The sequence below is a fragment of the Monodelphis domestica genome, chromosome 1 (assembly GCF_027887165.1).
Source record: "Monodelphis domestica isolate mMonDom1 chromosome 1, mMonDom1.pri, whole genome shotgun sequence".
Lineage (NCBI taxonomy): Eukaryota > Metazoa > Chordata > Mammalia > Didelphimorphia > Didelphidae > Monodelphis > Monodelphis domestica.
The window spans coordinates 159,738,627-159,763,522 of record NC_077227.1 but is presented as its reverse complement, the minus strand read 5'-3'; the positions used below and the strand labels follow the sequence as shown (position 1 = coordinate 159,763,522).

The window sequence follows — 24,896 nt, the reverse complement described above, 5'->3', positions numbered from 1 at the left end:
AGGTAGGAGATAAAAAAAAAATCTTTCACATATGCCCCTTTCTCCTCTCTGTCTTTGCCACCACTGTGGGGCAGGACCCAATCGCCCTATACTTAAACTATTGCAGTAACTGCTGATTGGTGTATCTCCCTATTCTCGTGCACAACTATCAATCTTCCTAAAGCACAGGTCTCATTGAACATGTCACTCCTCTATTCAGTCAGCTTCAGTGACACATTATTATGTCCAGAATCAAAAGGAAAACTCTTTGTTAGGCTTTTGAAGCCTTCTATAACCTGTCTCTTTCCTACCTTTCTGGTTGACTTATGTCTTATATTCCTCTTCTCTCAAAACCCCAAGATCCAATGACACTGACCTTGCTGTTCTTCACCCTAGACAATTTAATTGCAACTCTGGTAATTTTCATTAGCTGTCTTCATGCCTGGAACTCTTCCTCCTCCTCAACATCTGGTTTCTCTGGCTTTCTTCAAGTCCCAACTAAAATCTATTCTTCTGCAAGAAGCCTTTCCCCACACCCATCAGATAGTCATAGGTAATGAAAAAAAGGAAAATAACAAATACTGGAGGAGCCATGAGAAAAAAAAGGTATGTTATTGTGCTCAAAGGAATAATAAAGTGGAGGAACTCCATGTGAATTGGAACAACCTCCAGGAATTGATGCAGAGTGAGAGGAGCAGAACCAGGAGAACATTGTACACAGAGACTGATACACTGTGGTACAATTGAATGTAATAGACTCTCCATTAGTGGCAGTGCAGTGATCCTGAACAACCTGGAGGGATCTACGAGAAAGAACACTATCCACATCCAGAGGAAGAACTGTGGGAGTAGAAACACAGAAGAAAAACAACTGCTTAATCACATGGGTTGAGGGGATATGGCTGGGGAAGTAGACTCTGAATGATCATCCTAATGCAAACACCAACAACATGGAAATAGGTTCTGATCAAGGCCACAAGTAATACCCAGTGGAATTGTGCGTGGGCTATGGGAAGGGTAGGGTGAGGGGAGGGAGGGAATTATTCCTTATAACCAAGGAATAATATTCTAAATTGACTAAAATTTAAAAAAAAAAAAGGTATGTTAATGCACAAGGTAGAGTTATGAACTGGTCTAGTCATTCTGGAAAACAATTTGGAATTATTCTCCAAAGGCTATTAAATTGTGTGGCCATACTGCTACTAAGTCTAGAGATCAAAGAAAGAGGAAAAGAACCCATGTGTTCAAAAATATTTACATCAGCTCTTTTCATGGTGACAAAGAATTGGAAACTGATGGAGTATCCAGCCATTGGGGTAAGGCTGAGTAAGTTGTTATTTTGAATGTTGTAAAATACTATTATGTCAAAAGTCATTATAAAGGGGATATATTCAGAGAAACTTCAGAAGATTTATATGAAATGATACAAAGTGAAGTCAGCAGAACCTGGAGAATAACTTATACAATAGAAACAATATTTAAAAGACAAACAACTTTGAATGACATAGAAACTCAGTTTAATGACTAAGTCTGCAGACATCCTTTCTAGATCTTCCTGATTTCCTTGGCTAATGCCTTCCCTGTAAGGTACCCTTCCATTTACAATGTATATATTTTATGTTTGCTTAATTATTGACATGTTGTCACTAGTATTAGAATGTAGGTTTCTTGAGGGCAGGAATCCTCTTTTGCCTTTATTTGTACTACTTAGTAGTACTTGGCACAAAGAAAGTACTTAGTAAATGTTTATTGACCTCTGACTCAATTAAATTCTAAGAAAACAAATATCTAGAACTACAATCTCTTTTGCTTTATTTTTCTAAATTCTAATCAGTTCATTCTTATTGTTTCTAAAGGAAGAGGTCTGATAAATTTAGGGAATAATCCCATATTCCCTTTAACCAATTAGGTTGCTGAGCAGATTTAGAATAGGAATGTACTTTCATTAATCAGCTTTAAGCAGCATCTCTTTATTTTTGACCAGAATGAATGTTTTTAGGAAAATGGTTCTTTAGGATGAGCTGACATTTCAAGTATGTTCTACTTAAAAAGAAATCATAAACCCTAAACACAATTTTTTACCCTTTCAGGAGACCTTTGTCTTTGTTTCTTAAGGCTAAATTGTAATTAGAAATAGCCAGAAAAGGGAGCAGCTGGGTAGCTAAGTGGATTGAGAGCCAGGCCTGGAGATGGGAGGTCCTGGGTTCAAATGTGACCTCACACACTTCTCAGCTGTGTGACCCTGGGCAAGTCACTTGACCCCCATTGCCTAGCCCTTACCACTCTTCTGCCCTGGAGCCAATATACAGTATTGACTCCAAGATGGAAGGTAAGGGTTTAAAAAAAAAAAGAAATAGCCAGAAAGAGTTTCAACAAACAGGATAAACTGTCCATTTGACTCCTGTGGGCTCTTTCCATGTCTTTGTCTCTGTCCCTTTCTATCAGAGAAAATTCTTGGTTTTAATTACTACATTTCTTTCTCACAGGTATGTGTCTCAAGAGCGGAATGCCACGTTTTCCTTCCATATCTGTTTTCCTGCCTCCGTCTCTCCTTTCTGAGTCAGTCATCTAGCCTTTAAGCTCCTACTCCCTTCCAGACACTGTGCTAACTCCTGGGTATTACAAAGAAAGGCAGAAACAGTCCCTGCTCTCTGGGAGCTGGGGTGGGAATAACCATGTTGGCAACTCCATTTTGTTTTAAGCCTCCATTTGTGGAATAAGTAGTTGTTATGTAAGCTTTTTCTGAAATAATCATTTGGGTGGCTTAATTTGGTAATGACAGATGTCTTCCAATTTGGAAAACAATTACTAACAACTGGACAAGGAGGGGAAAAGGTACACAATCAGGGGATGGAATGTTGTGTTTAAAGAACAGCAAACAAACAAACAAAAAAACAGCAAAAAAGAACAGCCAGCATCACGGATCAGAGAATACATAGATATAAGACTGGAAGGAGATAGGCTGTGAAGTGCTTTAAAAATCAAACTTTTTAAACCCAGTGGAATTGCACATTGGCTATGAGGGCCCGGAGGGGAGGGAAAGAACATGAATCATGTAACCATGGAAAAATATTCTAAATTAATTAAATAATTTCAATTAAAAAATCAAATTTTTTATAGGTAATTATTTCTCTGCTAAACTTAGTTACATTGGACTTTTTGTGCAAAACTTCTTAAAATTTCATGTAATCAAAACTATCTTTTTATCTCCTTTCTATCCTTTGTTGGTAATGAACTCTTTTCTTAATCCAGAAATCTCCTTTCTCTTATTTGTTTATGATGCAACTTTTAAAATCTAAGTTACCTATCCATTTGAAGCTTAGCATGATATAAGGGAAGTATTGATCTAAACCTAATTTTTTCCATATTGTATCCAATTTTCCCAGCAATTTTAATCAAATAGTGAATATTTGATTACCTCAGTAACGGAGTTCTTTGTGTTTATCCAACATTAGGTTCTTTTTCTTCTGTATGTTGTGTACCTAATCTATTCCCTGATGGATCTAATTTTTAACCAGCAGTAAATTTTTTTTAAGAATGAAGACTCTGGGGGCAGGTAGGTGGCTCAGTGGATTGAGAGCCCCGCCTGGGTACTGGAGATCCTCTCTTCAAATATGACCTCAAACACTTCCCAGCTGTGTAACCCTGGGCATGTCATTTAACTTCCAATTGCTTCTCCCTATATTGTTCTTCTGCCTTGGAACCAATACACAGTATTGATTCTAAGGTAGAAGGTTTAAAAAAAAAAAAGCATTAATACTTTGTTGTATTGTTTGAAATCTGATGCTGCTAGTTTCTGTTTCCATTTTTTCCCCAGTATTTCCCTTGGGATCTTTGATCTCTTATTGTTCCACATAAATTTCATTTTTTTCCAGTTCTATAAAGTCATTCTTTGGTAGTTTGATTGGGATGACACTAAGTAAATCAATTTATATAGCATTATCATTTTTATTTTGTTGCCTGTGAACGATTAATATTTCTTCTATGTAGATCTCTCTTTCTGTAAACAGTGTTTTATAGATGTATTTACATGATTTTTGTTTATATCATGGTGGATAGACTCCCAAATGTTATATATTCTGTAGTTATTCTAAATGGAGTTTCTTTTTCTATCTCTCCCTGCTGGGTTTTATTGACATTATGCAGAAACGCTGATGATTTGTATGGATTTATTTTATGATCTGCAATACTGTTTGTTATTATTTCATTTAATCTTTTGGTTGACTCTCTAGTGTTTTCTAAATACACTATATATTTTTTTAACCTATGCTTTTCCTCTCAAATTCCCTTTCTTATTGCTTCTTGCTTTTGACACCATTTCTGGTATTATATAAAAAGTAGTGACAGCAGACCCTATTTCATCCCTATTTGTCCCTATTCTTTTTGGAAAGGATACTAGTTTATCCCTGTTATAAATGATGCTGGCTCTTGGTCTTAGATATATTTGCTGTTGTTCCATCTCTTTCAGTCATATCTGGCCCTTCATGACCCCATTTAGGGTTTTCTTGGCAAAGATACTGGAGTGGTTTGCTACTCACTTTACAAATGAGAAATGGAGGCAGAGTAAAGTTGAGTTTCTCTCCAGGGGAGAGAAAGGGGCATAGATAAGAGATTGGAAGGTAGAAATGACAGGATTGGGCAAAAGAAGACTGGCCATGTGAGGCAAATGCAAGTGAAGAGGAAAGGGTGACACTAAGGCTTCCAGCTGTGGTCCTGAGATGATGGTGGTACCCTTGCTAATAGGGAACTTGGAAAGGGGAGAAAGTGAACTTTGTTTTAAATATGTTGAGTTGAAGATGTCTTTATGGTGTCCTGTTGGAGAGGTTCAAAAGGCAGTTCAGGAGAGTAATTTGGTCTGTATAAATAGACCTGGGAATCACCTGCATAGAGATTATAAGTTGAACCCTTGACAACAGATGAGATCATCAAGTGAGAAAGTACGGAGCTAAGAGGGCCCAGGACTACCAGCCAAGTCCGGCAAAGAAAACAGAAGTATCAGTCAGACAGGGATGAGGAGAACCAGGAGAGAGCAGCCTCAGGAAAGCCTAGAGAAGAGAGAAATCAAGCGTCACAGATTGCAGAGTTCAAGAAGGGCAAGTTCTAAGAAAAGGGCCTTAATTGATGATTGATAATTTTGGAGAAAAGAATATCAGTTGAAAGATTTCAGTGAAATCACAAGTCTAATCCCTGTTCCTACTCTTTGACCCTGAGATCTCACAGTTAAATATATACTCCAAGGAAGTAAAAAAATTGAAGTCTCATATACACCATAATATTTATAGTATCATTTTTTTTATAACAAAGAATGAAAATTAAAGTAGATCTCCATTGACTGGGTAATGGCTAAATAAAATGTAACATGATTAAAGTATAACATTATAGTGTTGGGCTGCTAAGTGGTGCAATGGATTGTGTTGGGGCCTGGAGTAAGAAGGACCCAAGTTCAAATCTGGCCTCAGATACTTACTAGAAGCAAGACCCTGGGCAAGTCACTTAATCCTGCTGGCCTCAGTTTTCTCATCTGTCAAATGAGTGAGAGAAGGAAATGATAAACCACTTCAGGATCGTTGCCAAGAAAACCCCAAATGACTCAAAAAGAAAAAAAATGACTCATAAAGAGTCAGATATGGCTGAAATGACTGAACAACAACATGTACTATGAGATGGAGCCCTCCCTTCAAGGCCTTTATAGTCTCTGGGAGCCTACATACTACAGAATATACAAAACTACAGTGATGTAGGGAGCAACAATAACAACTGGGGAATCCAGCCTCTTGAAAGATATAGTACTCGAGCTGAAAGGAGCTTAAGAATTCCAAAAAGCAAGGATGAACATTTTCAGCATGGAACAGTCAGTGCAGAGAACGCAGCCAGATGAAATATGTTCCAGAAACAGCAATTGGCCAGTTTATCTGAAGAGTAGACTGCATGAGGGGGAGTAATGAATAATCAAATTGACTTGTTACATTGCCTTACAGGCTGGCATAAAAGGGCACCCATGGAGACAAGAGTCTCTTCTCCCACACCACGCTAGTCAACCATCTTAGTTAAGAATTCTAGTTATGAAAAACCAATCAGGATTCTAGTCCCTGGAATCTACCCATCAGGAACTGTCCATTGACTGCTTAACAATATGTCAAGCCACATGTCTATACTTAAGGTAAAAGATGTTTTCCTAACCTCAAAGATTCTAACTCTTCTAAAACACATCAATTAGATCCTAGGGTTCATGAAATTTTGAGACTCCCCTGATCAACCTTCTTGAACTTAAAATTTTTTTAATTAAAAAAAAAATCCACTGTTTTTCATGCTAAAATGCTTAGTGTGAGAATGGCATGGAATCAAATTGAAAACCCAATCCCTCTGCTCCCCTCACCCTCGTGTTATCTGGAAATCCTTTTTTTTTCTTTTCCCTTTCTTTCCTTACCTCCCTTAGCTTTTTCTACTCTCTAATCTCTTTTTAAAAAATTAAAAAACAAAACCAAAAAACCTTACTTTCTGCCTCTAGGACTGAAGAGCAAGGACTAGGTAAATGGGGTTGTGTCTTGCTCAGAACCACAAAGCTAGAAAGTGTCTGAGGTCACATTTGAACCCAAGTCCTCCAGATCTCAGGTCTGGTATTTTATCTACTGTGCCATCAAAGCAGTCCCAGACCACCTTCTAATCTCAACCATTTCCTACTCTTCCACACAGTGACCCAGGAAGAGTTCTGTCATCAGGGGCTATTATGTGATGGCTGGAGAGGTCAAGTAACCCCAGCTACTTGCTTTGAATCCCCAAATGCTCAGCACCTTTAAACCCTGCGGCATATCAAAACCAAGGGCCTAAAGCTTCTTACATGATCATGGCCCATCATGTCTTTTCCAAACTGGGTCCTTTTTTGGACTCTCCACCTTTCCCAGTTCCCTCCCCTTACCCTCTCCATCTTTCTCCTCTTTCCTCCTTCCCTTTATCTAGCTCCTCTTACCCCACTCTTTTCTTCCTTTCCCCCCCTCCTTTTTCCCTCTTCCTTCTTCATTCCTTCCCCCCCCCTCCTTCCCCCAGTTTCTTCTTCCCTTTACAATCCTCCCCATTACCTCCCTCCTCCAGTTCCTCCCTTTCTCTTCTTTCATCTCTTCTCCCCTCCCTTCTTCCTTCCCCTCTCCGATAGCCTTCCTCGGATCTCCCCTCCTTTCTTCCTCCCTCCCCCTCTCCTTTAATTCGCTCCTCTTCCCCCGCCTCCTCCACTCCTTTTCTTTTTATCTCTTCCTCTCCCCCCCCCCCCCCCCCCCCCCGTCTCCTTCAGTTTCTCTAGCTCCTTTTTCCCCCGCCCTTCTCCCCCGGCTCCTCCCCTTTTTGTCGCTTCTCGCCCCCCTCCCCCCCCCTTCTCCTTTCTCCCTCCCATTGTCTGTCTGTCCGGCTCCGGGGCTTAGCGCTGGCGCTCTGCTCTCCCTTTCCTCTCAGACCGGCGGGATCGCGCGCCCCAGTCGGGCCGGATCCCGCTTGCCGCTTCCCGGCCCTGCAGGCCGCGGAGAAGGGAGAGGCCGCCGGCGTAGCCAGGACCGTGCTCCCTGCACCAGGCTTTGTCCCGGCGGAGAGGGTCCGAAGCGGGCCCGGAGGCCATGGAATCGTCTGCTCGGAGGAGGCCGCACGCGGGCTCCTCGGGCCATCCGGGCAGGTAGGAGGTAGCGGGGAGCGTGGGCGGGGCGCGGGCGACGGGGCGCACGGCTGGGGGTGGGACCGCGGGGTTGGGGGTGGCCCCTCTGCTATAAGCTTTGAGAGCCGGGTCCTGGAAAATCAAGCCCCCAAACCCCCCAAATTACGGTGAATATAATATGCTGTGGCCGTGGGGCGAGGAGCGGAGCGAGCAGGATCCTCTAGGTGCCGGGATCTACGCCCAGCGGTGGGAGAGAGGAACTAGGAAGTTAGGCAAGCTCACTGCTTAGCCAAACCTTGCGGGCTTGGGGTCGAACTCTGACCTTTTAATCCATTTAATTGGGGTCCCGGAGGGTTTGTTGTTTTTTTCCGAGGGACCAGTGCTTTTATTTTTACACGAACCTTCCACCATCAATATAGATCATTTGCCTTAAGTGCAACTTAGAATCTTAGATGGAGGCCTGGACCCGGGTTAAGCAGGAAGGAAGCATTTATTAAGCGCCTACCACGTGCCTGGCAGCACAGCCCTGGGAGTTAGTTGCTATTATTAGACTCATTTTCTTTTAAGGGAATTGAACCAGCAGAGGTTAAGTGACTTGCCCCCGGGATCATAGGGCTAGTTAGTGCCTCGGGGTAGGTTTGAACTCCTGTCTTCTTGATTCTAGACCGGGAATCTATTGATTGTGTCATCAGTTCAAGATTATTTAGGCAATGTGACAAATGGGACTCGAATCCATGTCTTCCTGATATGGAAATCTACTTGGTTTACTATGTTCAGCCTTCTTCTCTTATGCAAAATAGGAGGAAAAATAACCCTTTTAATCTCCCTTACATCTAATTGTCTTAACAGGACCAGGAGGGGGTGGAATCATCTTTTACCCCAAACCCTCCATGCTTCTTGCCCAAGTCTTTGTCTTTTTGCCTTTGAAACTGAAAGGCTATAGGTTTTTTCTTCTCTTACGTGTTCTCATCAGTGAAATGGGCATTATCTTCACATTCTGTCCAATGTGGTTGTTGCAACAAAACCTTACCTTTTTCTTTTTTAAACCTCTATCTTCTGTCTTAATATCAGTTATAAGACAGAAGAGTGGCAATTGGGGTTAAGTGACTTGCCCAGGGTCACACAGCTAGGGTGTATCTGAGTTCAAATTTGAGTTCATCTCCAGGTGTGGAGCACTATCCACTATTACCTAGTTGCCACTGCTTTATAAATCTTAAAGTACCAGAGAAATATAAGTTTTTGTTGTCATACATGTGGCACTGTCTTAGCCTCTTAGATTACTAATAGTAAAGAGACCATCTGGAAAGCATCAAGGCCCAACCACTTAGTTATTTCTAGGAGTCCGACAAATCAAAGTATATCAAGCATTGGCATTTTGTCATTATATATTTCCTTATTCATTAAATAGCCATGGTAGAGCCAGTATCATCTATGGCTCTTAAGATTTTTTTTAACTTTAAAATTGACCCTTATACTAGAAAAAGACAGGCAGCACCAGTTTATAGTGGAAACCCCTTGCATTTCCTTCTCCAGTTCATTTTATAGATGAAGAAACTGAGGCAAACAAGCTTAAGTGACTTGCTCAGGATCACACAGCTAGTATCTGAGGCTAGACTTACCTTGGGTCCTCCTGACTCCAGGCCCCAAGGACTATCCACTGCACCACTTAAGTGCCCTCAGTATATGGACAAAAATACAAGAGGATGGAAATGTGAGCTACTGCCCTCACGACACTTCTATTAGAATAAAAATAGAACAGATAGAGAATAAGTTTATTTTTAAAAAATGAAAAGGGTGAGAAGTACATATATAGACATTTGAAGGTGTTTTTTATGGGGCCTTAGAATCTGAGGGCATTGAAGCAGCTAGTGGTTCAGTCGACAGAGTGGAGACTGAAGGTCCTAGGTTCAAGTCAGGCCTCAAACACTTCCTAGCAGTATGACTTTGGGCAAGTCACTTCACCTCAGTTACCGGGTTCTTACTACTCTTCTGCTTTATTGATTCCAAGACAGAAGATAGGGGTTTAAAACAATTTTTTTTTAAAGAATCTGAGGACATTTTTGTTTCTGTCCATAATCAGGAAGGATTTGGCATAATAACTCTTTTTTCCCTTCCAGCTCATTTTTAAAGTTGGAGGAGAATCATTATAAGTCACTGAAATAAGCCATGCTATTCCCAGCTTATTTATAAACTCACCCTGACTGCCTACAAGCTTTTCCCTAGTTTTGCTTATATTCCTATTTCTGCTCCTTGTCCAATGGCTATCAGACAAACATCTGCTAGCTAGAGATGTGAAAAATGTCTCGTAGGTAGCCTGTTAGCATTTAATTAACTTGGACCTGAAGACTTGAGGTTTTTAACTCTTATCTTCTGTCTTAGTATCAGTTCTAAGGCAAAGATGCTGCCAGGGCTAGGCCGGCAGGGTTGTGACTTGCCCCAGGGTAGGAAGTGTCTGAGGTCCAATTTGAACCCACATGCTCTAGACTCTGAGGCTGGTGCTTTATCCAAGGCTGTGCTACCTAGCTGCCCCTAAGACTTGGATTCTAACATTCCTGACTCTACTGCATACCAAGTGGGTGACTTCCTGTCTAAATCATTTTAACCTTTTTTTTTTTTGCCTTGGCTTCCATATCAGCAAAACACCTCACAGGATGAGGACCTGAGTTCAAAGTCTGCATGACTTTGGAAAGTTACAGACTCCCTGGGCCTTGGTTCCCCTTCTATAAGATGAGAACTAGAGGCCTTTCTAAGGTTATGTCCAACTTTAAATCTTTGATCCTTTGAAATACTAAAGTTTTCCTGGCCTGGAGGTGAACGTAGAGTGTCCCACCAAACTAGAAAGGCTTGAATCTGAGCCCAGTGGGTAAAGGGGGCTGATCCTCTGGTCTGTTACAGAGCCATGATGTTGTATCTACTACGTGAGACGGGTCTGGGGTGGAAAGGTTGAGAGAGCACCCGCTTGGCTTCTTGATATGTTGAAGAAGGATCATCAGTGACAAATGTTTATTAAGCATTCAGTCAGTACCTGACTCTACTGAGCTTGAGGATATAAAGAAAGGCAAAGAACAATCCCTGTCCTTGAGTTTCATGCTAAAAAGAAAGGCTCCCGGCAGCCTTCCTTCTTTGACCTGGCCTGATTGTGGGTCTGTAGGCTCCATTTGCTCAGGTTTGAATGCTACCAAAGTCCTCTTTTTCAATGCCTTTTATCCTAGACTAATCCCAGAGTTCCCCAGGTAAGGACCTTCTCAGCCCTTCTCATCTTCCCACTCCTGCCCCGACCAGGCTGTATAGACCTACATCTGAATGTTTCATTTTTACGGTTTACGCTACCCACTTGATTCTAGTGATACCAGTTTTCCCCCAATGGCAGAGGAAGTCTTTTGAAATCTTCTATGGAGTGGAAAGGCCTGTTTCATATCAAGAAACGTCTTGTCATTTTCTTCCTTTGTTCACTGCCATAATCACAGGCAAAAAGAAGATACCAGTGACTTCATGGGGAACAGAATTCTATTTCCTACTTGACATTCCAGGCCTTCCAGGCTTCATTCTAGTCTGAGTAATCTTATTTACCTTCCTCTTGAATGGGACAGAAATGACCACCCACTCAAATTACAATTACAAACCTGGGGTCAGAAAGGGAGAATAAAAGAAGCAATCTTTATTCTTCCTCATGAGAAAGGGTAAATGCAATGCATGGGTGCAGAAACAAACATAGAGGTTCTTGATAGGAGATCCCCTCCCCACCCGATCCAGTTCCTGTTGTCTGAGGGCCAGAATTTACCATCTAAAACAGCAAGATATAGAGCATGAGCTCCCACTTGAGAGGGGTAAAGTGAAGGGGAGGTGACCATGGCCTTGGGAGTGACTCCTTTAGCTCCTAAAGGTATGAAGAAATCTTGAGGTAGGATAGTCTCATGGCTTTCCTTGAAGTGAGATAAGAGGTGTCCCAACTCACTGGACCTGTGGCAAAAACAAAACGTCCTTGACTTCTTTATCTAAACCCTATACAGGCTTTCTTTCCTGAGGGGGGTGGTAGGATGGATGTCCTAGAGAAGAGCACATTAATTCTTTTTTGGTATTCCCCAAACTCTCTAAATACCACAGGCTTTTTCTCTATACTTGCAGTATATTCTTTCCTCAAAAGCCAAAATATTGTTATAGAGGAAAAGAGCCCTGGTTTAGAGTGAGAGGATCTGGGTTTACTTCTCACTGCATCTCAATTTCTTTATCTGCATATTTTCCCAACAACTCTGTTCAGAGTCTACCATTCTAGCTGTGTGACCTTGGGCAAGTCACTTAACCCCAACTGTCTAGCCCTTACTACTCATCTACTTTGGAATCATACTGAATATTGATTGTAAGACAGAAGGTAAGGAAAGTGTACCATTCCTTTAAAGCCCACATCAAAGGATACCTCCAGAAAGCTCTTTGATTCCACTCTATTAATAATGATCTTGTATTCCCGATTCATCTTTGATACGGTGTAACCTTTGGTTTACACCTATGTGCTTTTGTTTCATTTTATTTGTTATGTTGCTCACTGGATGGCATCCTTCACGAGGGCACCTTATTCAGTCTGTATCTCCCCTAACTCAGTACTGTGCACATAGTGTCTAATATCTGTGGTTGAATGAATTTACCCATCCAAGTTTGCTCAATTGTTAGGCTGTGGTAATTAGGCTCCTATTTGGGATTACTTAGTTTTACACCACAGCCACAGATTGCCTCCTCTCCCTAGCTAGCTAGCCATCTTGCAGATGTGTGCCAGTGGTCTCATGGGTGACCAGATGAAGGGACATGGATGAGGAAATGTAGCCCATCCTTACCCATTATTAGATTCACAACTCATATTGGGCCAGAAGTATAATTTTCATATACAAAAGGCAGCACATAGATGGCATATTCTTCTATAGCCACCCTTAATGTTAGAACCTGTGCCTTAAAATTTCTCTAATTTAGCACCCTTATTTTACAGATATGGAAACAGGAGGCCCAGAGAACTTAAGTTATTTTCCCCATTCCAGAACCCAGATTGCTTTATTGTCAACCTAGGTTCTATTATACTGCAGGTGCTCCTAAAAGTCAGTCGAAAAACAAGCATTTATTTATTATTTTAAAATTCATTAATTTATTTGTTCCATTAAAATTCCCAGGTATTTCCCTCTCCCCTTCCTCCACTAGAGAAAGTATCATTTGACAAAAAGATAAATGTATGTCTTTAACAAATATTTATTTATTCATTTTTAAACTCCTTACTTTTCTTTTTTTTAGAACCCTTACCAATACTGTGTATTGGTTCTAAGGCAGAAGAGTGATAAGGGCTAGGCAATGGGGGTTAAGTGACTTGCCCAGAGTCACACAACTAGGAGGGGTCTGAGGCCAGCTTTGAACCCAGGACCTGTCATCTGTAGGCCTGGCTCTTAATCCACTAAGCTACCCAGCTGCCCCCTAATCTCCTTATTTTTTGTCTTGGAATTGATACTAAGTATTGCTTCCAAGGCAGAAGGATGATAAGGGCAAGACAACTGAGGTTAAGTGACTTGCTTGGGTCACATAGGCAATGTATGAGGGCAAATTTGAACCCAGGACTTTGCATCTCTAGACCTGGCTCTCTAGCCACTGATCCACTTACAGGAAGCATTTATTAAGAACTTAATATATGGAGAAGAATGTCAAGATGACAGTTAGAGGCAGTGAAAGTTCAGACCTCTGAAAACCCTTCCCCACCGATTAAAAAAAAACAAATGCTCCTAGGGAATTAAAACCAAGTCTAACAACAGGACAGAGCTAAGGAACCCTCCTGCTGGACTCAACTTAAAAGGTACACCCCCCCCCCCAAAAGTCTGAATTCTAGAACAGTCAGGTTTAAGGGGAAGGAAGAAGGAAGGTCCCAGGACTCCTCCCCTACCCACCGTACTGAGCCTCCAGCAGTGGCTGGAATCTCTGGGCCAGCAAGGGCTCTAGCCTGGCGGGTACAACTTGTGGGCAAACTGTGCCAGGGCTCTGATGCAGGTGACTGGGAGGCACACAGAGGAGGCAGCCTAGTTGCAGCAGCAGAGACAGTCCATATTGCCCCCTCCCCCCCCTTTCCGGAGGTTTTGGCCTCAGCGCATATCCAGCTCTGCAAGTTCAATTTAACTGGGCTTAATCTCATCAAGCCTTCAGAGGGCAGGGAGGGAAGCTCAAGTTCCAACACCCCTCCACAGACTGCTCTGAGAGCCTTGCTAAGCTCCAATGGTAAAGGCTGACAGAAAAGCCCAAACCCACAGATCCCACACACAGTGAGAAAGTGAGAGGACCAATAGTGCAGGCAACTACAGGGGGAAAAGTAGGGGCAAATATGAGCAAATAACAGAAAAAGAAAAAAGAAATTACAATTGACAGTTTCTATCCAGGCAATGAACAAAGAGCAAATGTAAGAGAAGGATCAAGGATCACCAAGCAAAAACACAGAAACTGCAGCGATTTAGACACAGGCTTTGGAAGAACTCAAAATACAATTCAAAACATAATTAAGAGAGGCTAAAGACAACTGGGAAAAGAACTTTAAAAGTAAGATAAGTCATCTGGAAACAGAGGAACTTGAACTAAAAGGAGAAAGTAGTGTCTTGAAAGCCAAAATCAACCAGCTTGAAAATGAGGCAAAGGAGATGAAAGATGAGGCAAAGGAGATGAAAGATGAGGCAAAGAAGATGAAAGATGACCTCCAAAGAAAATCAGACCAGAAGGAGAAGGATGACCAAAAAGCCAGGGATTAAATTCAGTCTTTAAAAACCAGAATAAAATAATTAGAAGCAAGTGACTTCACAAGGCAGCAGGAAACTATAAAACAAAATTTTTAAAAATTGAGGAAAATATGAAACATCTCATTCACAAAACAGAAGATTTTGAAATTTTTTCCAGGAGAGACAACCTAAGAATCATTGGTCTACCAGAAGACAAAATACAAAAGAAAACCTGCATGTTACCTGGGATCGTGGTGACTTCTCTAAAGCTCCCCCAATTCTTCCTCTCAGAAGCCTAGCCTAGCCTTAGTTGCTAAGTAGCCTCCCCGAGTTGATTGTCGTTAGAATGCCCAGAGAGAGTGTCTTGGAGTTGGGCCCCGGAAAGAGCCAAAATCCAGATCTGCAGTGAACTATGGGGTCATTTCTAATGGGACCTTCCAGGCACACCTCCCAAAGGCTCGCTGGGTGAGAGGACATTCAGAGGCTCATTCAGAGCAGGGGAGCAGCCAAGTTGTGAGCTCCACACAAGTGGAGGACGCTCAGAGAGACCACACTTTGAACTGGAGACAGAATGGCCTCCCATTTGACCAGGGTTCCCAGAATAGTTGTGAATTTTGTGAATACAAAAGAAAAAGCCTGGATATCATCCTATGAGAAATTATCCAAGAAAACTGCCCCCAACATTCTAGAACAAGAGGGAAAAGAGGAGATTGAAAGAATATACAGATCACTTCTGTAACGATTAAAATTTAAGGGAGGCTGAGGCAGGTAGAAATTAGTTTCTCTCTGTAAGGAGTATTATATTTTTATGAGGTTTATTAAAGATTAAGGATTAAAGAAAATACAGGATAAGAATCACGTGCCTAGGCCAGAGAGGCCTAGACAAGATAATCTCACATCATGGAAGAGCCGCATCTGCTCCAAAACGGAAGTCCAAAAGACCACAAAAGCCTTTGCAATCAGGTTAAATCCCTTCTTGATCTCGGCCCACCTGAGAATTCAGTGAGATTACAAAGCATTTTGGGGAAGTGGAGCAAGGGCTTGTGGGGATTGAAGTCCAGAGTTCAAATCCATTTTTTACACCTCCTGTACTTAATCCCCAACTGACAACACCCAGGAATGTTATAGCCAAATACAAGAACTACCTGACCAAGGAAAAAAACATTACAAGCTGCTAAGAAGAAGCCATTCAGGTACCATGGAACCACAGTGAGGACAACAGAATCTGGCTGCATCTACACTGAAGGCCCAAAAGGCATGGAATATGATATTCCAGAAAGCAAGGGAACTAGGTCTACAACCAAGAATCAACTACCCATCAAAACTGACTATATTCTTACAGGGGAAATTATGTTCATTTGATAAAATAGAAGAAGTCCAAGAAATACAAGAATTATAAAGAAAAAACCAGAACTGAACAGAAAATTTGATGTCTGAGCATAGAAGAGAATCATCAAAAAATAATTAAAAAGCAAAGAAACAAACTTTTCTTAAGGGACCAAATAAGAACTTAATATATGTCAGGCACTGTGCTAAGCTCTGGGGATACAAATAGAAGCAAAAAGAATGATGATCCCTGCTGTTGAGGAACTTTCTACTGGGGGAAAAAGTAGCCCGTAAAAAGAAGTCCTGAGAAACATTGAGTCCCAGAAAGGAAAGACGTGGTGAACATGGCTGTTCTGGGGGACCCTTCCTTGCAATGGGAGTTTCCCAGAGGAAACAACTGTTTAGAGGAAGAGGCTGCAGGGATGTAAGGATCTTCCAGCCTGGAGAGGCCACAAGGGCTTCTCAGCCTCAGCTTCAAGGATGAGAGGCCTGTTGGAGGAGAAAAGGCAGCTGCTAAAATGAGAATGCTCCTGGAACATGGGGGAGAGACATGCCCAGAGTTGGGGAGCCTACATTCTGATAGAGGAGAAGACAACATAAGAAAGGTGAAAAGGGAATGAGGGGTAGAGGAGGTAGCAGCACAGGCTGGAGCATGGAAAACAAGAGAGGCAGAAGTGAGAGAGCATGGTAAAAAAAAAGGGGGGGGGGGGCAGCTGGGTAGCTCAGTGTATTGAGAGCCAGGCCTAGAGACGGGAGGTCCTAGGTTCAAATCTGGCCTCAGCCACTTCCTAGCTGGGTGACCCTGGGCAAGTCACTTGACCCCCATTGCCTAGCCCTTACCACTCTTCTGCCTTGGAGCCAATACACAGTATTGACTCCAAGGCAGAAGTGAGGAGCATGGAAAACGAGAGGCCAGGAGAGGAATGAAGACAAGACCAGCCTAGGCACTTTGTTTAAAATGGAAGTTCTGGGAGGAACCAGCTTATCAGGAGGGACTGTAGGACCAGAGGCTACTTCTAGTGTAAGGAGTCTAGAAATGGAACGAGTTTCAGGGAGAGGAGGCTTCTGTGGCCTGACAGAGGAGTAGTACCTAGAGAGGAAGGAAAAGGTGGTTGATTTGGGCCCTTTGCAAAGAAGAGAAGGGAGATGTATTTTCTCCCTTCAGGGTCATATCTGGCCCTTAAAGTGATAAAGTGGTTCATTTGGGTTGTTGTTACTGTCCATTCCATTTAGACAGTTGTAGTCATTGTATGTATTGTTTCCCTGGTTCTGCTTGTTTCACTTTGTTACTTTTGTCTCTACCTACAGATCTTCTCTCTCCAGTCTTACCATCTCATAGCACCCTTAGCAGATTCCTTTCCTCTTTCTGGACTGCTCATCTCACTGCCTTTGCAGCTGACTATTCAGTTAAACTCATCCCAATAAACATTTATTTAAAAACTCTACAATGGCAGAAATGAGACAACCCTTGTTTACATTCTGCTAGTGGGATATCGCATGTATACAGATAAGTAAACATAAGGTGGCTTGGACCAGTGGAAGGGAGAGATCAGATAAAAATGCTCCAGGAGAATTTGAAGCCTAGAGCACTAACTGCCCATCATGAAATGCTTCCCAGAGCCTTTTGAAGTAAGATTTAAAATTCTGAGAGTAGAAATGGGGAGGGAGGCAGCCCATGCAAAGGTAGCAAGGTCAGAGATAATGGGTTTGGGGAACCATCTAATAATTCATTTTGGCTGAAATGAAGGAGTAATGGGAAGTAAAGGGCGGAAAGTTAGTTTGAAGCCAGATTCTAGGGGGATTTCAATGCTAGGCTAAAAAAGGCATTTTATCCTAGAGGCCTTAAGGCATCATTGAAGGTATGAGAGTAGGAGAAAAGTAGAAGAGAAAGGAGAATGACATGGTTAAGGCAGTGCTTGAGGAAGGTTATTTTGGCAACCATGTGAAGAGTGGGAGAGACAAAATAAAAGACTCTTAGCCTAGAAATAAGGACAATATATATGCCCACCTCTTAGCTTTTCCTTAACATGGTTCCCCAACATTTCAGGATGACCTCCCCTCTGCATATCCAAATCCTGCTTACCCAAATCCCATCTTCTCCAAAAAGTCAGAGAGCCATTGAATGTTAAAACCAGAAGGAAGTTAAGGGTCATCTAATTTAACTCCTTTGTTTTTCTGTTGAAGAAAAATAGATTCAGAGGGGAAATTAGTGCCTCAAATGAGGTCAGAGTCACAAGGAGAGGGACAGGATAGGATGAGAACTCATGCCTCTTCTTCCCCAGTCCTTTGTGACATTTCCCTTTTCTTAATTTCTATGAAATTTCAAGTAGGTTCAGTAATTTGAAAATTTTTATTATTGGTGGCTTGTGTTTTCCACATCATAGTCATTTCCAACATACTCCTACCCCATAGAACCATAACTTCTTTTTTTTTAATAACCTTTACTTTCCCTCTTTATAATACCTCAAGAATTAGGCAAAGGAGTTAAATGACTTACCTAGGTTCACACAACTAGAAAGTGTTAAAGCCAAATAATTGTATCTTATACAAGAACAGAGTTAATCAAGCAACCAATCAACAGAATTATTATCTAGTGATTGCATTCTTTGTTTCACTAAATAGACTGGAAATCTTCCCATTGTGTCTTCTTGCTCTTATTTCCCTAGCCCTGGACTGGGCAAGTAGGCACTGAAAACATACTTTCAGGTAGATTTGAGTGATTTGGAGAAGGGTAAGAAGGGGAGGAGGTAGGAAGAGGCAAATGGTCCCCCTGCAAAAATAGAACATAGGTAATTTAGTGTTCCTGTCCCCTGGTTTGGAGCCAGGCTCCCCCCCCCCCCCATGTTGTTCTTAGCTGGTGGGCTGGTAGACGGCTGAAGGCTGAATGGGAAAGATGCTTAATGCTTAAAAAAAGATGATAAATAATATCCTTATGTTGGGGGTGGGGAGAAATCAAGTCATGATTATGATTTAAACTATTTTTTAAATCCTTACCTTCTGTCTTAACATCAGTTCGAAGAGAAAAGAGTCACAAGGGCTAAGTAATCTGAGGTTATGGGACTAGCCGGGTCACAGGGCTAGGAAGTCTAAACCCTGGTCCTCCCAACATCAGGCCTGGGGCTCTATCTGTGCTACCTAGCTGCTCCTGGTTCCTGTTTGTTTTTTTGTTTTGTTTTGTTTTTTTCAGATCGGTGGGAATTCATTTTGTTCAAGTGTGTCTATTTGTTATAAAAATTCTACGAATGAGGGAAGGGGGATGGAGAAAATAAATTTTTGTTCACTAAAAAACATGTAAAAAGCCAGGCCTAGTTTGTGGATTCTCTCCCCAACAACTTCCTTACCCCTCCTCCTTCCCCCCACCCCCCCCATGCACACACTCTTTACACTCTTCTCTTACCTAGATTAAACCTTCATTAGATATCAGGTGACTTTTTCTTCCGGTTTTATGACCTTGAGGAACTCATCTAACCCCTCAGTGCCCTAAGCAAGTCTCTAAGATACATGTTGTAGCGCAGGTACCATCCCTAAAGTGAGTTTTCTCTACTGGAATCCCCTAGGTGGATCAGTGAAATCTGGGCCAGATCCTAATAGAAAGCTAGTACTTGCTGTGTCTCTGTTCCCTCCTCCCCTCCCCCCTTTGGTGTCTTTCTCTGCCTCATTCTCTCTTCATGTCCAAGGCAGGATTTGAACCTAGGTTGTCCTGACTCCATGGACAGCTAGGTTGTGCCCCTGCACCGAGCCTGGAGTCAGATCTGGCCTTAAAGATCTACCTCAGACCCTTCCTAGTTGTGTGACCCTGAGTAAGTCACTTAACCTTGTTTACCTCGGCTTCCTCATCTGTCAGAAGAGCTGGAAAAGGAAGACTTCCAAATGGGGTCTCAGGAGTTGGCCACAACGGAGACAATTGAGCAACACAAAAACCTCCCGACTCCACGCTCTCTGCTCTGCCCACTGCTCCTCCTAGCTTCCTGAAGTTCAATTTGCTCTATGATCAGAGTTGAAGGAAAGATTGATTCTTTCATTGCAGACTTTCAGCACTGGCATCATGTCTCCTTGGGTTAAGCCTGGGGAGCTGGGTTGCAGGGTTAGGGATTTAAGAGGAAGCTTTGGAGAGCCAGAAGTGAAAGAGAAGCCCCTTGATGGAGAGAGAAGAGCTTTCCAGCTTTTATTCTGTGGTCATTGCGGCTGCTTTCCTCCTGAAGTTCCCTGCAAGGGTGGGGTGGAGAGGGGGTGCTTTGATCAGACTGAGGCAGCTCTCTCTCCCTTGGCAAATGCATTTTCTTTTCCCTTGTATCTCTTTCTCTTCCATCTCTTAAAGCTTCAGACATTCTCCGTGCAGATTATTCCTAATCTCTGTCTCCAATTCCAAACTGTCTCTGGACCTCTGGGCCCACATCGCCAGCTAATAGAAGACATGTTTATTCCACGAGTACCTCAACCCCAACATGCCCAAACCAGGCTTCTTGTCTTACCCCCAAACTGAAGCTGGCTTTCTGACTTTGCTTCTTTCACTGGCACTACCATTCACCATGCAGGGTTCAAACATCGGTGTGATCGTTATTTTCACCTCTCACTAACCAACTTTAATGAACCACCAAGTCTCACGGAGTCCTCCTCGTCAGTCTCCCACTTCTTTCCCGTCCTATCTGTTCTCATCACCACTATTCATTATTCCTAATAGTTTTTCTGCTTCCAGTCCATCCTTCACAGTAGCTTCAAGCTTAATGTTTCTTTTTAATTAATTAATAAGCATATATTTTCCTCCCGATTCCCAGTCTCCTCAATTAAAAACACAACTTTGTAGCAAGTCTGCTAGGTGAACAATGCAAATTACAAAATACAACAATGCAATATAAGTTCTGCAACGTTTGTATCCCCAAAGAAAGTCTCTGCCTGGATGGTATCATCTCTATCATACATCATCAGGCCTCTGGAATCGTGGTTGGACATTGTACTGGTTAGAGTTCCTAAACTTAATTAGCCAAGTGATTTTTGTAGTGTTGATGCTATTTTATAAATTGTTCTGGTCTGCTCACTTCATTCTTCATTCGTTTGTACAAGTCTTCCCAGGATTCTGTGAATCTGGCCATTTCACGACAGTAGTGTTTCCAGGTCTTTGCTATTACAAAAAGAACTGCTATCACTATTTTTGCACATAGAAGGCCTTTTCCATTTTCCTCTGACCTAAAATTAGTTTTCTTATGCATAGTTCTGCTCCTGTCACTCCTGTTCAGTGCCTTTCAATTGGCTCCCAAAGGAAGTTCACGCTCCACAGTTTGGCACCACTCTACATTTCCAGTCTTATACGATGTCTGAATGGGTAAAAAACACTTTACCCAGCAGCCTGCTTTGTCCCAGGCATGCTAAAAACCAGGCTGTACAAGTGTAAAAGAGTGGCTGCCCCTCCTCTTTATAGAGTTTCTGTTGTAATGAGAGAGACAAAACCTACAGGCATAGAGGCCAAAGAAGGCTATTTTGATCTGGGAAGTTAAAGAAATGGTGAGTGGTACTATAGGACAAATTATTTGATCTCTCTATCCAGAAGCAATGTTAGTGTTAATTTGATTATTGTTGCCAAAGCAAGAGGTGCAAAAGGTGGAGAGGAGTCTAAGCAGGGGCTGGTGGCACTCAGTAAACTCTAGCCAATCAGGACACCTAGGCCCCTAACTATGTATTTTATATTTCACCCAAGCTAGACTGTTCCTGTCCCCACATGCATCATCCCATGGGGTACAATGTAGAGGGCAGTGATTTTGTATTCAAAGGGCCCAAGTTCAAATCCTGCCTCTGCCACTTAGCAACCACCTTTTTGGTCTTGGACAAGTCATTTACCCACCAGGGCCCTAGTTTTCTCAGCTGTAAAAGGAAAAATTTGGGCTAAGGCCCCTTTAATCTTAGGATTTCTGATCCTATGATGTTTTGTTCTGTTCTGCTGTCAGCGTTGGTCTCCATCTGCAAAACAAAGATAAAAGCAGCACCTTCCTTACAAGGGTGTTTTTGAAGATATCATGAAATAATGCATGTAAAGCATCTTGCAAACCTTAAAGAACCATATAAATTCTTATTGTGGCCATTGGTGAGGATGAAGATGATATCTGGAATACTTTTCTCTACCTTCCTCTCAATGAAATTTTATCGATCCCTTAAACTCCATGTCTTCTCTGAAATATTTGCTGTTTTCTTTCTTTTTTTTTACTTTTAAAAATATTACATGTATAAATAATTTTGATCATTGTTTCCTGACATTTTGCCCTCCCTGAAGCAGTAAATAGTCTTGATGGAGGTTATACCAATACTCTCATGTATTCGATATTTCTCAGAGGCAGGATGGTAGCGTTTGGGATTTGGAATAAGGAGACCTGTGTTCCAGTCTTGCCTCACACATTTACTAGCCACTTTGGTCTTCTAAACTCTTAGTCTTTGTTTTTTTGTCTAAAAATAGAGATAATAGTACTTAAACTGTCTACTTCACAGAATAGATGAAGTAAAGGACTTTGCAAAGTACCATAGGATCCTTTATAAATGTGAATTGTTACATCCCCCAGTTAATAATGATGGCACATTCTCCCTTTTTTATTGTACTTGTGTACTATAGTTATTTGTGTTTGTGACACATTCCCCTACTAGATCTGGCCTTATTTAACTTTTTATTTCCCAAAACCTAGCCCAAGATTTTACATACAGGAGGAATTTACTGAATATTTGTTGAATGAATTGAGGGATGGCTAGCTTCAGGTCATCTAAACCAGACAGATGTGAGTGGCCAGGATCAGCTGAGAGTAGAAGGAAGAAGAGAGACTGATTGTATTGGCATTTCCACAAGACCTAGTAGGGGATCTCATAAGATATTAGTTTGTTATATTGTACAACAGAGATAAGAATTCCAGAAATTCCAGTCACCTGGAACATAGCCAAAAACTTCTGCATGAGAATGGCTACTGAAATCACTGTTTCAAGGCCTTTCCTTGTACTTTTCTCCATGGAAGAATCCCTTACTGTGAACCTTCTGGCTATTTATTTATTCTCATTTCTAAACACGCTTAGTAATCAGGTTTCCTAGACCTTGGAAGATTAGTAGTTGCAAATTAAAAGTGTATGAGGAATCTGCAAAAGTCAGGTATACCAGTAGCAATGAGAGGTGGTTACATTTGAATGTAAAGTAGAGGACAAGTTCACAGACTCTGGAACTAGCAAAATAGAGCAGCAATCTCTATCCAGTTATTCTTTAAATAAATAAATGCCAAGGAATTAAGAAGCCAGATGAAAATGTAATATATTTTAGAATGATTTCTGCCCCAAATAGTTAATTTTAATTCAAAACCTTTAGTCCCAAGTGGGGCTAGTTTTGATTATCTGGAAAGTCTGCTATTCCAGAAATAGTTCCTTACCAGCCATGTGAGATAAATGAGGTGCTATGATATTATTATCCTTGTTGCCTCCATGTCCCTCTTGCCTTGGCTAATAGGACAGATGCTGAAGTGTGAAAATGCATGTGTGTGTGTTCATGTGATCACAGATCTAGAGCTGGAAAACCTCTCCGAGGCCATCTATTCTAACCCCTTCATTTAGAGTTGAGCAAAATGAAGTGTGAGGAGATTCACCCAGAATCATCCTCTGGCAATCGGCTTCTGAGTTCCTGCCCCATTGCTCATTAAGGAGGCATTGTGGTGAAATAGCAGGATCCCAGGACTGAACATCAGAATACTTGAAGTCACCTAACAGTGTAGACATGTTACTCTAACATTTCAACAGCAGTTTGAGGTTTATAAGACATTTTTGCATCCTTTATCTCATTTAACCCTCACTGGATCTCTGTGAAGGAGACAAAACAGTTATCTCATTTTATGATGAGAAAACTTGAGTCTCAGGTGAAGTTATTTACTCAAGACCACTTGTCAGACTGGTCTTTTGATTTGTGCAGTGCAGTCAATTTTTGGGTTTCTTCCTATGAAATAGTAATATTTAGGGACTTAAAGGTTAATTTAAAAAAACATTTTACATACTGTATCACCTTTTGAAACTAGGACCTCTAGAGGTATTCCCATTTTACAGATGAAAAGAGAGAGGTTAAATGACTTGCCCCTTGTCAGATTATCAGAAATGGAATTTCCAATTTCCAGTGGCTCTCCAGATTGCAAGTCTAGCACTTCTTCCCCCACTTCATACCACCGTTCCAAAATAAAGAGGTTGGATTAGATGAACTAAAATTTGTTCTCGCTATATTGGGGATAAGAAAAGGATCAAAAAAGGGAAAGACTCCACTACTTGAGATGAATGGAAAGATACAGAACTACTAAACTCTTAATTTTGCTTCTGTTTTTCTGCCAAGAAAAATTATCTTTATTTTGTAAAGAATGGAATTTAAAAAAGCTAATAGGGAGTTTTTCCCTATTGAAATTCAAGCTAATTATGGAGATAGAGAACACCTAGCTTCCTTTAATGAGTTTAAGTCACCAGGCCTGGATGAAATATATCCTAGAGTACCAAAATAACAGACAGATAAATCTGTTGGGGAGCCAAAGTAATCTTTGAAAGATGATGGAGAATGAGAGAGGACCCACACAGTTGGGGAAGTAGATGATGTCCCAAACTTTCAAAAAAGGGAAGAGAATAGAGAATACAAACTTCAGGCCAATAAAGTTCACGTCTCTTGCTGGCAAAAGTTCTAGAACATATTATTAAAGAGATGGCTAAGGAACTTCCAGAAAAGGAAGTGTGATCCTGAAAAACCAGCACAGCTTCGCTAAGAACAGGTCATGCCAAACTTCTCATTTTCTTTTTATTTTTTGACATAGATGCTAAACTGATGTGTTAGGGGGATGCTGTAGGTATGTTTAGCTAGATTTTAGCAAAACATTTAACAAAATCTCATGCCACTCTTATGGAAAAGATGGAAAGATGTGGACTAAACTGTAGTTTATTAGGTAGTTAGTTCATGAGGAATCAGGTAGGTGGATTGGGAAGGGATTCAAGGGCTGGTTCCAAAGATCAGTTGTTACGGAAAGAACTCATTAAGTGTATCCTGTGGAATTGGGGCTTTTCCATTCTGCTTCTCAGGACAGGGAGATACTTATAAATGACTTGGATAAATGAATGACTGAGAAAGCATTTTCCAAACACTAAGCAGTGGGAACACATCGAAAGACAAGACAGAAGCTGAGTTCAAATCTGACCTCAGACACTTCCAGTGGTCTGATGCTGGGCAAGTCACTTGACCCCATTTGCCTAGC

General features: G+C 41.5%; 1 protein-coding gene across 1 annotated transcript in view; it reads left to right on the top strand.

Annotated features, from left to right (window-relative positions):
* Positions 1-7,321: 7,321 nt before the first annotated feature.
* The window catches only part of CLN6 (CLN6 transmembrane ER protein), a 39,618-nt gene continuing 22,043 nt past the window's right edge, over positions 7,322-24,896 (top strand). The window contains exon 1 of the mRNA XM_003339996.4: positions 7,322-7,636. Within this exon, the coding sequence (XP_003340044.2) occupies positions 7,581-7,636 (56 nt within the window). The 5' untranslated portion in view covers positions 7,322-7,580. The remainder of the gene's footprint in view (positions 7,637-24,896) is intronic.